General features: G+C 41.3%; 1 protein-coding gene across 1 annotated transcript; it reads left to right on the forward strand.

The window, feature by feature from the left end:
* Window positions 1–10,150: 10,150 nt before the first annotated feature.
* Window positions 10,151–12,207, forward strand: LOC117472387 (cytochrome c oxidase subunit 7C, mitochondrial). Its single transcript, XM_034117538.1, has 3 exons — window positions 10,151–10,321; window positions 11,558–11,705; window positions 12,109–12,207. Exons 1-2 carry the CDS (start codon window positions 10,247–10,249, stop codon window positions 11,672–11,674), a joined length of 192 nt encoding a protein of 63 aa, XP_033973429.1. The 5' UTR covers window positions 10,151–10,246; the 3' UTR covers window positions 11,675–11,705; window positions 12,109–12,207.
* Window positions 12,208–14,228: the final 2,021 nt, after the last annotated feature.

The following is a 14,228-nucleotide window of genomic DNA, read 5'->3' on the forward strand; positions in this document are numbered from 1 at the left end:
CAGTAAGTACATGTTATGAACTCCAGTAGTGACTTAACTGGAACATGCATGTGTCTCTGTGTGAATGTGTGTGCAATGTAAAGCCATGTCTTTGCATGTGCTTTTACTGTATGTGTATGAATCCTACACACAACTGCATGATTTATTCTGACCGTAAAGTCAAGAACTGGAAAGGAATCGTACAGTTAGAGGACAAGTCCTTCTCTCTGTCCCTCCAAGGAAAGATAAAGCCCTTCAGACCACACTGAGAAGAATGTCAGTGCTATTGTCACTACTTATGAAAATAAAATGTCTTAGCCCAAATAAGATTTTCACTATCCTCTCTCTCTTTCAACAAAACACCGTAATTGTGCAAATCAGCTCTTGTCAGAGGCAATGATGCAAGACGCCCTTAACTCGCAAGTGCTGCTGCCAAAATGAGCTGTCCTCATTGATTAACATTATCAATTACCTCTCTACTCCTTATTGGAATATTATTGCAAATCTAGACAGGGAGAGAGATGCTGTTTACCTTTGCAGTCTAACCTGTTATGTGTCATGTACTGTAGCAGATGTATTGATAACTGCAAATGCTAGAGTCTTAGATATGTGTTACATCAAACTATGAATCAAGCTTGTCATAATGTTACAATGTATTGCAATTATGCACACAGCCTGCCATATTATTATGCACAGTCATGTACATGGTTGATTAAAGGATTGTTTACAGATGTGACTGAGCTTGGGTTTCACTGAATGCTAATTGGCGGACTTAAATGGAAATGGGGGGTTATTATTTAAGATGGCAGCTTTGTGTATTTGTGTACGCAGCATGTTTGCACTCCTCTTTTTCACACGGGGAAACACACATGGCTATTGACAGAGCACTCTGGGTAAAACAGATTTGCTCATAAGCCAAGCCAAGTCAATAAGTAGAAATATAGACAGTCAACAAAAATAACAAACAGTGGACGCCCACGATGCATGAATCTGTGAATGTTAAGCTGGACGGATTTTAGGCTTGTGCTGACAACCTTGTATGACAAGTATTGACCTCAATATTTATAGTAGGGTCTGATGGTATTGTTTGTGGTGTGGTACGCAATCTTTCATTCCTTTTTAACAGATTGCGCTGGCAATAAGAGCGCAGACACGTGGCAGCGGGCCAGGTGATGACCCTGCGTTGATGGATGTGGCAGCCATGACGAGGAGTTACCAGCTCGCCACGGCGATCCGTATAACAGCAGACAATGTCAGAGCTACACCTGACTTGTCAGGCAAACAGTATTTTATTAGCTGACAACACTGACAAAACATTCACTTTGTCCTGGGACATGATCTACTGCTAGCCCTGACACTATGCTGCAGGTATCACACACAGAATTGAGAAAACTTAAAGAACTTGAGATATTTAACTATGCATGTATTTAGCTGCTTATAATAGAAGGCATTACACTCCTCCTTTGCAATTAAATTCATTCAGAAAGATCTTCAGAAAAATCTTTTCAGGCCATCCGATGTGCAATATTTTAAAATGATTTGTAAAGTTTGTATACATATTCTGTCTGTGGCTCATCATTGGAGACAGATGAAGGTCATTTTCTGGTTGTTTTTCATTACATCTCTGTCCCAGTGGCTTTCAAACCTCAGACATAATTTCTACAAATGTGATTATTTTCAAAATCAACACGACATTTTAATGTCTTATTGTTTGTTTTGCTATAAATAAATAATGTGCTACTGTGGAACTGCAACATGGAAAAAAAAACATAAATACAACAACCTAAAAAACATGTTAAACGGCGTTTGATTTATTTATGGAAAAGCAAAGTCCCTATTCTTAATCTGAAATTGTATTTTGGTTGAGGAAGCTAATGAAGATCCAATACAGGGGCGGATCTACGGGGACCCACTATAGAGCCTTGCCCCCCCAGCTGCCCCCCTAACTTTTGTGTCCCTAAAACTGTACTTGTAGAAACAAACCTACACTATGTCCACAAGCTTCTCAAGCAACGAAACAAGCAGTTCAATAATTAAAAGTGAATCATTTTAAATGTCATCTTAGGCCCATTCAAAACGTAGCTACGGCCCTGCATTAAACTGCGGAGCGGCGTTCACAGACCGCGACTCACACCGCTGCAGAGAGACCGAGCTGTCCCAGCACCTGAAGGCGGATCAGCTTCCCCTGGGAGCATTTCCCCTTCCACTAGTTTTGTTTTTACTAAGGACGAGAGCTTGAAACAAAATATTAATAAAACGCTGCCGTTTGAATCGATATCGTTTAACAGACAGTCGCTGTTTGGGACGTTACGTTACAAAATACTACGCAGATACCGCTAGCTGGGAGATCGATCACTTTATTTGCTAAACTATGCGGTACTATTAAATCCACGTAAATTACATCACAGCAATGAGGCCAGATAAATTAAAACATACATCCTTTACCGTCAAACTGGATCTAAACACAGCTGCCTGTGTGCGTTTGATAAATACTTTCTGATTTTATATTTATTATATGCTACTTATTAGCTGCCCCTAACGTGTAAAGTTATACAACCATTTGTACCAGTGCTTTTCACAAGTAGACTCTTGCAGGCCAGAGTAGCTGGAGTGATTCAACAACAACAAAAATACATATCTTAGAAGTGATCAGGACGAATAGAAAGAGGAAAAGGAAAAGAGAGTTCACTGAAGAGACCAGGAGGGTCAGAGCAGGAGGAAGCCAGGAGGAGATGAAGACATTAGGGAAGAAGAAGAAATGTATGTGAGGAAGAAGTGTCAGAAAGAGGGACAGAGGCAGGGATCAGGAGGCAGATGAAACTCCACCACATCGTATGTTTTTATTCTCCTTGCATACATATTCCATTACAGCAGCACAATCTAGCGGCTCTTAGTATTGACACATATGTATTGAAATGTGTTGCTGCACATGTCACCTTTAGCTCTCTTAAGAGATGGGTGATGTCATTTGTGTACTTAATTATAACTAAGTACTTTTACTGTACTTACAGTAAGCAGAATTCTAGGGTATCATGAGTATTTTCTGCTGTTTTATACTATATTTTAATTTGTTTGTCTGAACACCTTGTTTCTCATGTGCATTAAGAACACTTGTGTTAGGGCATGATTTAACAATAAATAGGTTATATATACAGTATAAAATACCACGTACTGTCCGCCCTCCCATGCCACCCTGTCATGACCTCTTGCCCCCCCTTCGCCACCCCATGTAAAATGTTCTAGAACCGCCACTGATCCAATACTAACACGTAATACAATGATGCTGTGCAAATGCATCATGTTACTTGACATCTCTGAACTCATTAATGAAAACATGAGACAAAAGGCATTCAAAGACTTTAAATGTCAAACCAGTGTTCACAGTTTGAATTTGATGAGTAACAGAGCTTAAAACATCGAACAGGCAGTTTGATTAAACTCTTCTTTGACCCAGGAGAATACTTGATACGTGTTCCCCATATCTCACATTTCACAGCAAGAATCTCTGTGGATGCCAAACAGACACAAGGAGCAAGTTATAAATAAATGTTTATAGTGAAAGGATGTGGTTTTTTTTCAAATGGCAAAAGAGAAACAAATCAGGTGAAATATAGCAGACCAAGACTATCAAATAAATCATTGACACACAAAAACATAGACACACAGATCGCTTTATGAAAGGTTCTACATTTTGCATATCTTGTTTTAGCTTAAAGTTTCATTCTTATGATATTGAAACCTATAAAATATGTGAATTTACACAAAATCTGAATAAACATAAGTGTGTTCCAAACATCCTTTCAAGTAACATGGTTTAAAGCCCAGTTCGGACATTTGGGGACGCTGGGGACATGTCCCCATCACTTTTTGAAAAGGCCAATATTGTCCCCACAACATTTTTTAAGCTGGGAGAAGTCATCAGACTGTTGCCAGGTCTCAGTGAGGCATAAGAAATCAAGCTTTTTGTCCATAATGAAGTCAGAAACCAGCTGGGCCTTATTGGTGAAGGATCTTATGTTAAACAGACATAGTTTCAGACAGGTAAGTTGTGCATATGTGGATGCTTTGGACAGGGGGGATAACACGCTGTGATTAACAGCACGGGCAGTGCGAGGGGGGCGTGGCTCAGTGGACCAGAAAGAGCGGATTGTTTTGTTATTGTTGTGTTTTGTGTACTCAAAGTTTCGTCCAGATCCACGGTGTAAGAGCCATTTAGGCACATTATTTTATGGTAATGAATTATGGTTTTGTGAACCAATTGAATATTCTTTAATTTAACTTAAATGAGCTGAATAACTATGAATTATTATTTTACTGTTTTGTAACGTGTTATCTTGCTTATGGACAGCTCTAGTTTACGTTTTGTTATTATTTATAAAAAGCAATCGTAGGAGCGTGCTCAGGTATAAATGACGCTGCCAGCATGACACAGCAGGAAGTCTAGAGAGGAAGTTGGAAAAAGTTTTTGACCGCACACATCCGTTTAACCGAGGGATCTTGTTTGTTTGTTTGTTTGTTTAAATACCGTACAAATGTTGCACGTCGGCAGTGGGCCGCCAGCTGATCCATCGAACATCTCAATAAAGCACCTGAATGGAACGAGCAAGGTATCTGATTTCTTGAATATACGCGAGTCAATACTCAAACTCGCCTCCAAGACAAAGTGGCCTTTGAACATTAATTTTCTTTTGGACAATTGGCCACTACACACGGTGAATGTATCTTGGTCGTTTGAGAATACTAGAGTGTTGGGCAAGCAGAGCTGGAGGGGTCCTGGAGTAAGACCGGAGACGTAGCAGCTCCGTTGCAGAATAACGCAGCGGTAGAGATGTGCTCGTTACCGTGAGACACAGAGCGCTCCATATGAGCAGTTTAAAAATCCACATGATGAGAGTTAAAAACAAAAACAATGTAATCCAGCGTTTTAATGATCCAAATGGTTGAAGTGAAGCGACAAACCTGCACTGCTGAGGCGGAGGAGTAGTCGTGTTGGTTGTAGCCGCAGGTTTTCTCTCGAGGCGAAGAAACGAGACGTATGGCGCTGGGGACGAGTGGGGCGGCCTTCGTGTTGGCAACAATCCACAGGCGGAGATTTGCACCCAGGAGAGCTGGCAGAATGGCAGCGGACAGATCCGAACAGGTGTGCTTTGCAGGGCGCACCAGATCAGGCTATCCGGTGAAAGAGAGCACAGCCCAAGTAGTCCAGTACGGTGAACCGTGTACCGGCTAGCTTCAAGCTACCGAGTGACAGCACAGTAGCACTAGCGCGTGTACAGACTGTTAAACGGCTAAATTAATCGTCACAGTCTTAGATGGGACAGACGGGTTTGTAACAGACGGGTGTGGAGTCCAGTTGCACAAGACAACATTCAACAGATCGAGATGAAACAACACGAAACAATCGACAGACAACGGAGGAGGCGCAGCAGCAACTTGTCAGCGGTCCCTCACTCGAGGGTAAAAAATGTTTTGAAACAATAGACTCAGGAGCTGACGAAAGTCTTATGGACTGGGGCATAGTCAAACAGCTGAAAATAAAAATTGTTCCGCTATCTCGCCCCATTAACGCCAGTGCCTTAGACGGTCGTCTTTTGTTCACTGCACAGAGCCTATTCAGATCACTGTAAATAAGGACCACACAGAAACTATGCAGTTTCACATTTTCGAATCTGCTCAGCACCCGATTATTTTTGGTTCCCCATGGCTAAAGATCCACAACCCACACATTGACTGGCGCTCCGGGAAAATTAAGGGGTGGGGGGAGGATTGTATTAACAGATGTAAACATTCACGAGCTGTTAATGCACCAACTGATCCTGGTAGGATTATTAAAGATCATCCTGATTATCCTGACCTACAGAAAGTACCTTCATGTTACCACGATTTAAAGGAAGCCTTTAATAAATCAAAAGCCATGTCGCTACATCCTCACCGATCTTTTGACTGTCCCATTGATCTCCTACCGGGAGCTCCCATTCCCAAAGGGAGACTTTATTCTATCTCAGGACCAGAGAGAGCGGCAATGGACGACTACATCTCCTCCTCACTCAAATCAGGGATTATCCGCCCTTCATCTTCACCAGCCGGGGCGGGGTTTTTCTTCGTAGGAAAGAAAGATGGGTCTCTGAGACCTTGCATAGACTACAGTCCTCTCAATGACATTACTGTTAAGAATCGCTATCCACTGCCACTCATTCCACTGCCACTCATGTCCTCTGCCTTCGAACTGCTTCAATCCGCCAAAATATTCACCAAGTTAGACTTAAGAAACGCATATCACTTGGTTAGAATAAGGAAGGGAGATGAGTGGAAGACAGGGTTCAACACTCAGAGTGGTCACTATGAGTACTTGGTAATGCCTTTTGGATTGTGCAATGCACTGGCTGTGTTTCAGGCTTTTGTGAATGAGGTTCTGCGGGAGTTTTTGAATGTTTCTGTGTTTGTATATCTTGATGATATTTAGATTTTCGCCCCGGACTCTAAGACCCATGTTAACCATGTCCGTCAGGTTCTGCAGAAACTGCTTGAAAATCATTTGTACGTCAAGGCAGAACAATTTGAGTTCCATGCAGAAACGGTGTCCTAGGATACATAATATCACCTAATCAGATACAAATGGATCCTGCCAAAGTCAGTGCAGTTTCCAATTGGCCAACCCAAGACTCCAGGAAAATTCAATTTCACACTCTCTTTTTGTCCCGAATCCCAGAACCGAAAACCTGATGCTCTGTCTCGCCTTTATGACCCAGAACCACTTGCCGTAGAGCCCAAGACCATCCTTCCACTACACCGTGTGGTCGGAGCGTTTTTCTGGCAAGTAGAGTTAGACGTGAAACAAGCAAATCTTTTGAACCCGGCACCTAGCGAGTGTCCAAACAACCTGTTGTTTGTCCCTGTGTCTCTCCACTCCAAGGTCATCCACTGGGCTCACACGTCTGTGCTTTCGTGCCATCCTGGTGTTAAAAGGATCATGTTCAGGATCAAACAGCGGTTCTGGTGGCCAGCCATGAAGAAGGATGTGGCGGAGTACGTAGCGGCTTGTCCTGTGTGTGCTCGGAATAAGACCTCGTCCCAGGTCAAGATGGGCTTGCTTCAGCCGTTGCCGGTTCCCCAACGTCCCTGGTCACACATTTCCATGGACTTTGTGACAGGACTCCCATCATCCAGAGGCAAAACTACGGTCCTGACAGTGGTGGACCGGTTCTCCAAGATGGCTCATTTCATTCCCCTAACCAAGCTTCCCTCTGCCAAGGGTACCGCAGAGGTCATGAACCAGGTATTTAGGATCCATGGGTTTCCTAGTGACATTGTTTCCGACAGGGGTCCACAGTTTAATTCCGCATTCTGGAAGGAGTTTTGCCGGCTCATAGGCGCCACTGTCAGCTTGTCATCAGGCTATCACCCTCAATCCAATGGACAGTCGGAGCGTCTGAACCAGGAACTGGAGACCACGCTACGCTGTCTTGTCTACCAGAACCAGACCACCTGGAGCAACCACCTCACATGGGTTGAGTTTGCCCACAATACTCTCCCCACGGCGGCCACAGGTCTCTCTCCTTTCCATTGTGCAAATGGCTACCAGCCTCGGCTGTTTTCAGTCAACGAAGGATAAGTAACGGTACCATCGGTCCATGCCATGATTAGACGCTGTCGCCGAATCTGGGCTGGTGCTCGTCAGTCCCTACTCAGAAGTTTGGCTCAGATGAAGGCTGTAGCAGACGTCCATCGCAGGGCCACTCCCCTCTACAGACCGGGTCAGAAGGTTTGGCTTTCCACCAAGGACCTACCTCTTCATGTCGCCTCCAAGAAATTGGCTCCTAGGTTTGTGGGTCCATTCCCGGTGTCCAAGGTCATCAATCCTGTGTCTGTGCGCCTACGACTTCCCAGATCTATGAGAGTACATCCCACCTTCCATGTCAGCAAGATCAAACCAGTGTATGAGAGCACACTTTTTCCCGCCTCCAAGCCCCCGCCTCCAAGCCCCCTCCACCGCCCCGGCTCTTTGGTTGACTACTGGTTTATAAGGTCCGTAAGCTGCTGGAGGTCCCAAATAGGGGTCGGGGCAAGCAATTCCTGGTGGACTGGAAAGGTTACGGTCCCGAGGCAAGATGCAGGGTAGCTGCATCATTTATTGTGGACAAGACCCTCATTCAGGACTTTTATGATCAGCCTGGGCCATCAGGAGTTGGCCCTAGAGGGGGGGGGTACCAGGGGCGGACTGGCCATCGGGATGTTCGGGACGAATCTCGATGGGCCGGTACTGAAGTGGGTCGACCGGACGATGTGGGCCGACCGGATAAGTCACTAGTACCCCCCCCCGTTGACAATTTACTAGCGGTGATTACTTGCGGTACCGAGGTGGGCCGGTCGAGAGTCCCGGGCTGATTTGTAGTCCCAGTCCGCCGCTGGGGGCTACTGTTGTGTTCCGTCAAAAGTGTTGAGTCTAGTCATGTTTCATGTTTTTGTTTAGTCAATGTTTCTATTGTCTCCCACTTCCTGTTTTGTTTTGACACTCACCTGTTACGTTTCATTCCAGGTTCCTTGACTCCCTACCCTTGTGTCTGTCTCATCAGCGCCAGCCCCGCCCCTGATTGTTTCCACCTGTGCCCAGTTACCTCTTCTTTAAATTCCCCAGTCTCCCCTTGTTTTGTGTCAGTTCGTCTTGTCCTGTCCCTATGCAAGTAGTCAGCGTGCCTGTGATTACTCACCTTGCCTCAAGCCTGATTTATGCTCTCAGTCATTTTGTAAGTTTTGTTCCTCACTTAGTGAGCGATTTTCTTGGTGCCTTTTTTGAGCCTTTTTGTCACCTCGTTAAGAGTGTCGATCATTTTTTTTATTCTTATTTTTATCACTTGTTTTTGTTTTAGTAACATCTAAATATCTTTATATATAATTTTTCAAGAAAGTTTTTATGATTGTATTATGTATTATATTATCATTTTATTTTTATTATAATTTTTTGGGCCATTTAGTTTTAGTACAACTTTTTTTTTTCACATTACAGTAAATGTCGTTTTTATGACACAGAAATGAATAAATATATAAATGTAAGTGAAAATAAATGAAGAAATACATTAAAGGTATAATAATGTGTGTTCTGTTTTATTCTACATTTTTATTTTTTTATTTATACATTCATTTATTTCCATATTTATTTATTTTTTCTTGTATTTATTTATTCCTGCGTTTATTCCCACATTTATTTATTTATGGGTTTTTTTCACATTTATTTTTTCTTGTATTTTTGTATTCCTGTATTTATTCCCGAATGTTCCTGTATTTATGCATTTATTATTTTTTACTTATGTGATGTTCTGTCCTCCATACCTGTGTGCTCGTTGTGTGCTTAAAGGTCAAATGCAATCCAAATCACATCACAACAACAGCTATAGTTGGGCGTTCATTCTTTTACAAACACATTGGTAGTCCAGAGGTTTATGCATTGGTTTTTCATGCAGGTGCTTGAGGTTCATCACCCAGGGGAGGGACATATTTTGTCTTCTGCTATGCTGATGTTAAATCTGGAGAAATGTTACCACCACTTTTTCTAACAAAGTGCTCAAGAGCATTAATCAATAAAAAGGTAGCAGCAGTGCTTGTGTCTACTCTAGATATGAGCATAGCCATGACATTTGATCCGACGGCTGCAAATGCAGATAGCTTATCAAACGATAGTCTTTTACTCTGAAGCCCCCCCACACACACTCACACAATCACAATTTATTATTTATTTTACATTAATTAAGGATATAACCACTGTTTTCACTATACCTAAGTCATATCCCCTGCAACTAGATTTTTTTTTTTAAACAATTATTCCAATACATCATATTTTATGTATGCACCATGACATCAAGTCAAATTCCTCGTACGTGTGAACCTACCTGGCAATAAACCCGTTTCTGATTCTGATTCTGTAAAAGCCACATAACATCAGTTGTATAACATTAATTCAAAACTGAGGGCATTATATGAACAGAAAACAGAAAACAAAAACAAAACAAAAATGGTCAGTCAGGAATTAGGGTGTTTGGAAATGTGTAATATGGTTGGGCTTTTTTACTTTTGCACAATTTAACTAATTTCCTTGCCCCTAGAGAATAATAAAATACAATTTTCGCGTCTTATGGGTTGGAACTACATTTCCCACAAGCTATAGCCTCATCCGATACCCATAAGTCTTTGCGCCCCTCCACCGGTTACAGAATCAAGAAGGTTGCAGATAACAACGTTTTGCCGAGAAGCTACAAGCAACCAGACTGTAATCATGTTGGGACAAGCTGTGAGGCGATTCACAACGTCTGCTGTTCGTTCTTCATCCTATGCTGAAGGACCAGGCAATGTAAGATTATCTCCTTAGAGCAGCGTTATTCTTTAAAATGTAATATTGTCTATATCCGGCCTTGTATGTGTCCACAGGCTAACGTTAGCTACTTGGAGGTCATGTCCATAATTTGACTAGAAAGTGATTGTAATTCTAGGTAAATTAGCTACGGGTATAGAGTTTCTCCTTATAATCTAACATGAGTAGGAATTTCTGAAAGCAACCTTTGATTTGGGCAGTGTGGTAGGGCGACCTTCTGGTTAGCATTAGCATTTAAGCTAAGAGGCTGTAAGTTGTTGATGTACCTGCTATCGTAAGCTAACTCCTCGGTGCTACATCGTTAGCATGCAACTTTAGCAAACTATGAAAGGACGTGTGAAGTTATCTGACTAGCTCCTATACATTTATTATGAGCAGATATATTGTTAAGATACTAATGTTAATACAGCCAGTATCACTTGAAGTGACGGTAATATAAATGCCTAAAGCGGAGTTATTTAGTATTTTCGGCTAAACTTAAGGTCACAGCAGGATGCTAACAACAAGCGAACCTGTAGAAAGGTGCTCTTAACGATTAGGGAGTTACCTGTATAATTTTAAACATCCCTATATTTTCTGAAAGTGGATAAATAAATGTAATCATTGCTTAGGGTGCTTGCTTTTCAGTGCCCCCTTCATATGGTTTAGATTTCTATTGTTGCTTAGTATATAAAGGCATGTTATTGTCAGTGTCCCCTTCATATGGTATGGGTTTATATTTATATTAAATAATTCACTTTTTTGTGGTATACATTTTTGTTTAGTGTATAAATGCACATAATTGCACACCCAAATACTTCAACTATTATTGACAAGTTGTCCCACTATTTCTATTACATACAGTATCTGGCAAAAAAATTAATAAATATAAAAAACTTGGGGAATGAGAAGTGCATTCTTATCATTGAGCCACTTTGTTTCCCCTCATTTTAAATTTGAAAGGCAATACGTGATTGTTTAAATGTATTGTTACCCAGATTCTTTTTTCATTTCTCGCCTAGGCTTTTATATTTGATTAATTAACCTCTTTATAATGGCTATTTGTATAGACATCGTGCACATTTTTCAGAATTATCCTGAAAAAAACGTGTTAATTGCAATAGTACCTTTTCATTTCTTAGAACAATACGCTGCCAACCTTCAGTGAATATTGTAACCAAGAGTTATAAATAATTTAACGAACCACTGATTATAACACACTTTTCCTTTTTTCAGAACCTGCCATTTTCTGTGGCCAACAAGTGGCGTCTGCTCGGCATGATGGTGCTGTACTTCGGCAGTGGCTTTGCATTCCCCTTCCTTGTCGTCAGACATCAGATCCTGAAGAAGTAAAATGGACCTGTGCTATTCCTCAGCCTTCAAGGTAATTATGACTGCCATGTTTATACAGCATATCTGCTTTCATTAGACTGTCAGGATGTGACATTTACTTCAGCCTTGGTTTGAACAGTGACCTCAGACAATAACGTTCCTTCGCTGCTCCTCTTTAGCCTTTTGCTAAGCGGCATATCTTAAATGAATTACCCGTGTGTCTGATAAATGTCATGTGGGTTGATATTGATGCTATGTTTAGATAAGCCTGCACTTTAATGCAAGTTAATGTGACAGTTTATTGCAGCGTAGATGTGTATCAGGTGGGAGCAGGTCAGAGTTGTTGTCACATTTATCTTTGCTGGTATTTACTCAGAAATTGCTTTTCTGTCATCAGGTGTGTGCATGCATGTCATCTCATCCCTTTCTGCTCTATTTTCTTGTTCTCCCTGCAGGCTGCCGGCTGGAACACATTTATCCATCAGTGTAATCCATGCAGAGGAATGGGAATCTCTTAATTTTCTTTGTAAATAAAGTTACACAAATAAATTATACCTCTTTGCTTATTTTTTACAATGCCAGAACATGCTTTAAATATAAAAGTCATTATACATCCATTATAAATGTATTGCTGATGTTACAAGTCAGCCTGTCGATGTGTCCTTTGACAAGAATATTGTCTCCAAATGACTCCCGATTCCAGGTGGCACCTTTTCTGTCTGCCTCTGTATGAATGTGTTGATGCATAATAATGCTGGCTTGAATATGTAAAAGCACTTTGAGGGCTGGCACACACTTGAAAATAAATGTGTACATGAAGTCTTATTACCATACCCAAATGTGCTTAATCATCGTAAAACAAATACGTACATGTGTTTATCATTAAAACTAGATTCATGAACACCTGTTCAGTAGAAGAAGATATACATTATTAATCCCCAATGGGTAAATTACTTAAATACATTTGTTTAAGAGCACCTGATAAGCTAAATACACAGTTGCATGTCTAAGTCCTAGATGATGAAGCTGATAATCATCTTTTCATAGTAACCAGATTAGTTAATGTTAGTCAAAAAATACTAACTGTAACCTTATCCAAGGGCTGAGTACATCAAAGACTTAACAGATCTGCAGTTGGCGTAAAGACGGCTTATTATAAAAGTTAACAGAGAACCGATCGCTTTGTAAATTCAAACCCGTTGTTGCGAGCAAATGAATAAAGTGGAAATTGAAAATCTTTGTTAAAGGGCATGCATTGAAAAATCCAGTCCCCCTGCTATTACAGCTCCTTTGCTAGGTATTGTTCCCCCACTCTATACGATAGCTCTATAGATGAACTATATTGAAAAACCCAATTCAGTTCAATTAACCCTATGCTTCTGGCTATAATTATCCAGGACAATGTATTAAAAAGGGAGGTGTGGATGCTCAATCGGTATGGAAGGGGAATCAAAAAGTTAGAGGATTTCAAAGCACCTATTTGGTCTATCTAAACTATGCCTGAAGTAATTTTTATCAATTGGATAAGGTTAGTTTTTCATTTGCTCATGCTGTATAGCAGAGAGGTACCTGGTTGGCCTTAAGACATAAACGGAGACATAGTGAGACGAGCTGTAAGCATGAGAAACAACCTGCTGTATACCCTTTGTAGCCCCATGATTTTATCTCACACACGCACACACATCTCAGCATCCTGGAAACCTGTCAGGTGGTTTTGTGTTCTCTTGCATTTGTAATGATGTTATACTGTGAGTGCCTCTGGGCTTCCTGGATGGAAGAGCATTCAGGTCGTGCGGCTCTTGCTTGGCGGCAATAAAGTTATCAGACATTTAATGGGGTCAACAAGTGGGAGCCGATATTTTATAGGAGTGTTGCGTGTCCTCACTTAGAATAGGTTGACCTCTGTTAGTAGCTCAAGGGTAGGGAGAGTGGCTTTTCTGGTCAAATAACACTGCTCAAAACGAACAAAATAAACACCCTGTGGTATCACAGCTTAGTAAACTGATCACACATACACAGCATATTTTTAAATCTGTTAGAAAAACACAATCAACACCTTTATAGCCACACATACTGATATATTCTGATCAGCACCTTTGCTGTTTTTACATGCACCTTGATGTGATAATGCATCTCAAGACTGGAGGTCATGTGGGGTTTCATTTCCATAATGTTACTTATAAGAAAGTAGCAAGGGGAATCCTCACTGCATAATGCATTTAATTGTCATTCTGCTCAGCGATATCTCAATAGCTTTCTGTTTACCAAGGAAAATAGTCAGCCCCTCTCAGGCTTAAGCAACAATCCTTTCTCAGAATGGTTCTTATCAGTATGTAATGAACCATCACGATTAAGCGTGTAAGCCTGCTTTAGTTGATGTCCTTCAGCTCCTGGTTACTCATTTTGAGTGCATCTCAAAGATCGAGGGAGCACTTAAGTACCATTGGGGACAAATAATCCTCATTGAAGTGATGTTCCAAGTCTTTCTTATGAGTTTCAAACGCTTGCCCACATGGGCTTGAAAGGTGCCTGTTAAAAGTTATTATAACCATCATCTCTCACATCCATTATGTAC

Source organism: Trematomus bernacchii, unplaced genomic scaffold (genome assembly GCF_902827165.1).
Source record: "Trematomus bernacchii unplaced genomic scaffold, fTreBer1.1, whole genome shotgun sequence".
Lineage (NCBI taxonomy): Eukaryota > Metazoa > Chordata > Actinopteri > Perciformes > Nototheniidae > Trematomus > Trematomus bernacchii.

Coding starts and splice junctions, on each gene's coding strand:
- LOC117472387 (XM_034117538.1), top strand. CDS start 10,247: ATGTTGGGACAAGCTGTGAGGCGATTCACAACGTCTGCTGTTCGTTCT. Junction 10,322..11,557: donor ATGCTGAAGGACCAGGCAAT/GTAAGATTATCT, acceptor TCCTTTTTTCAG/AACCTGCCATTTTCTGTGGC.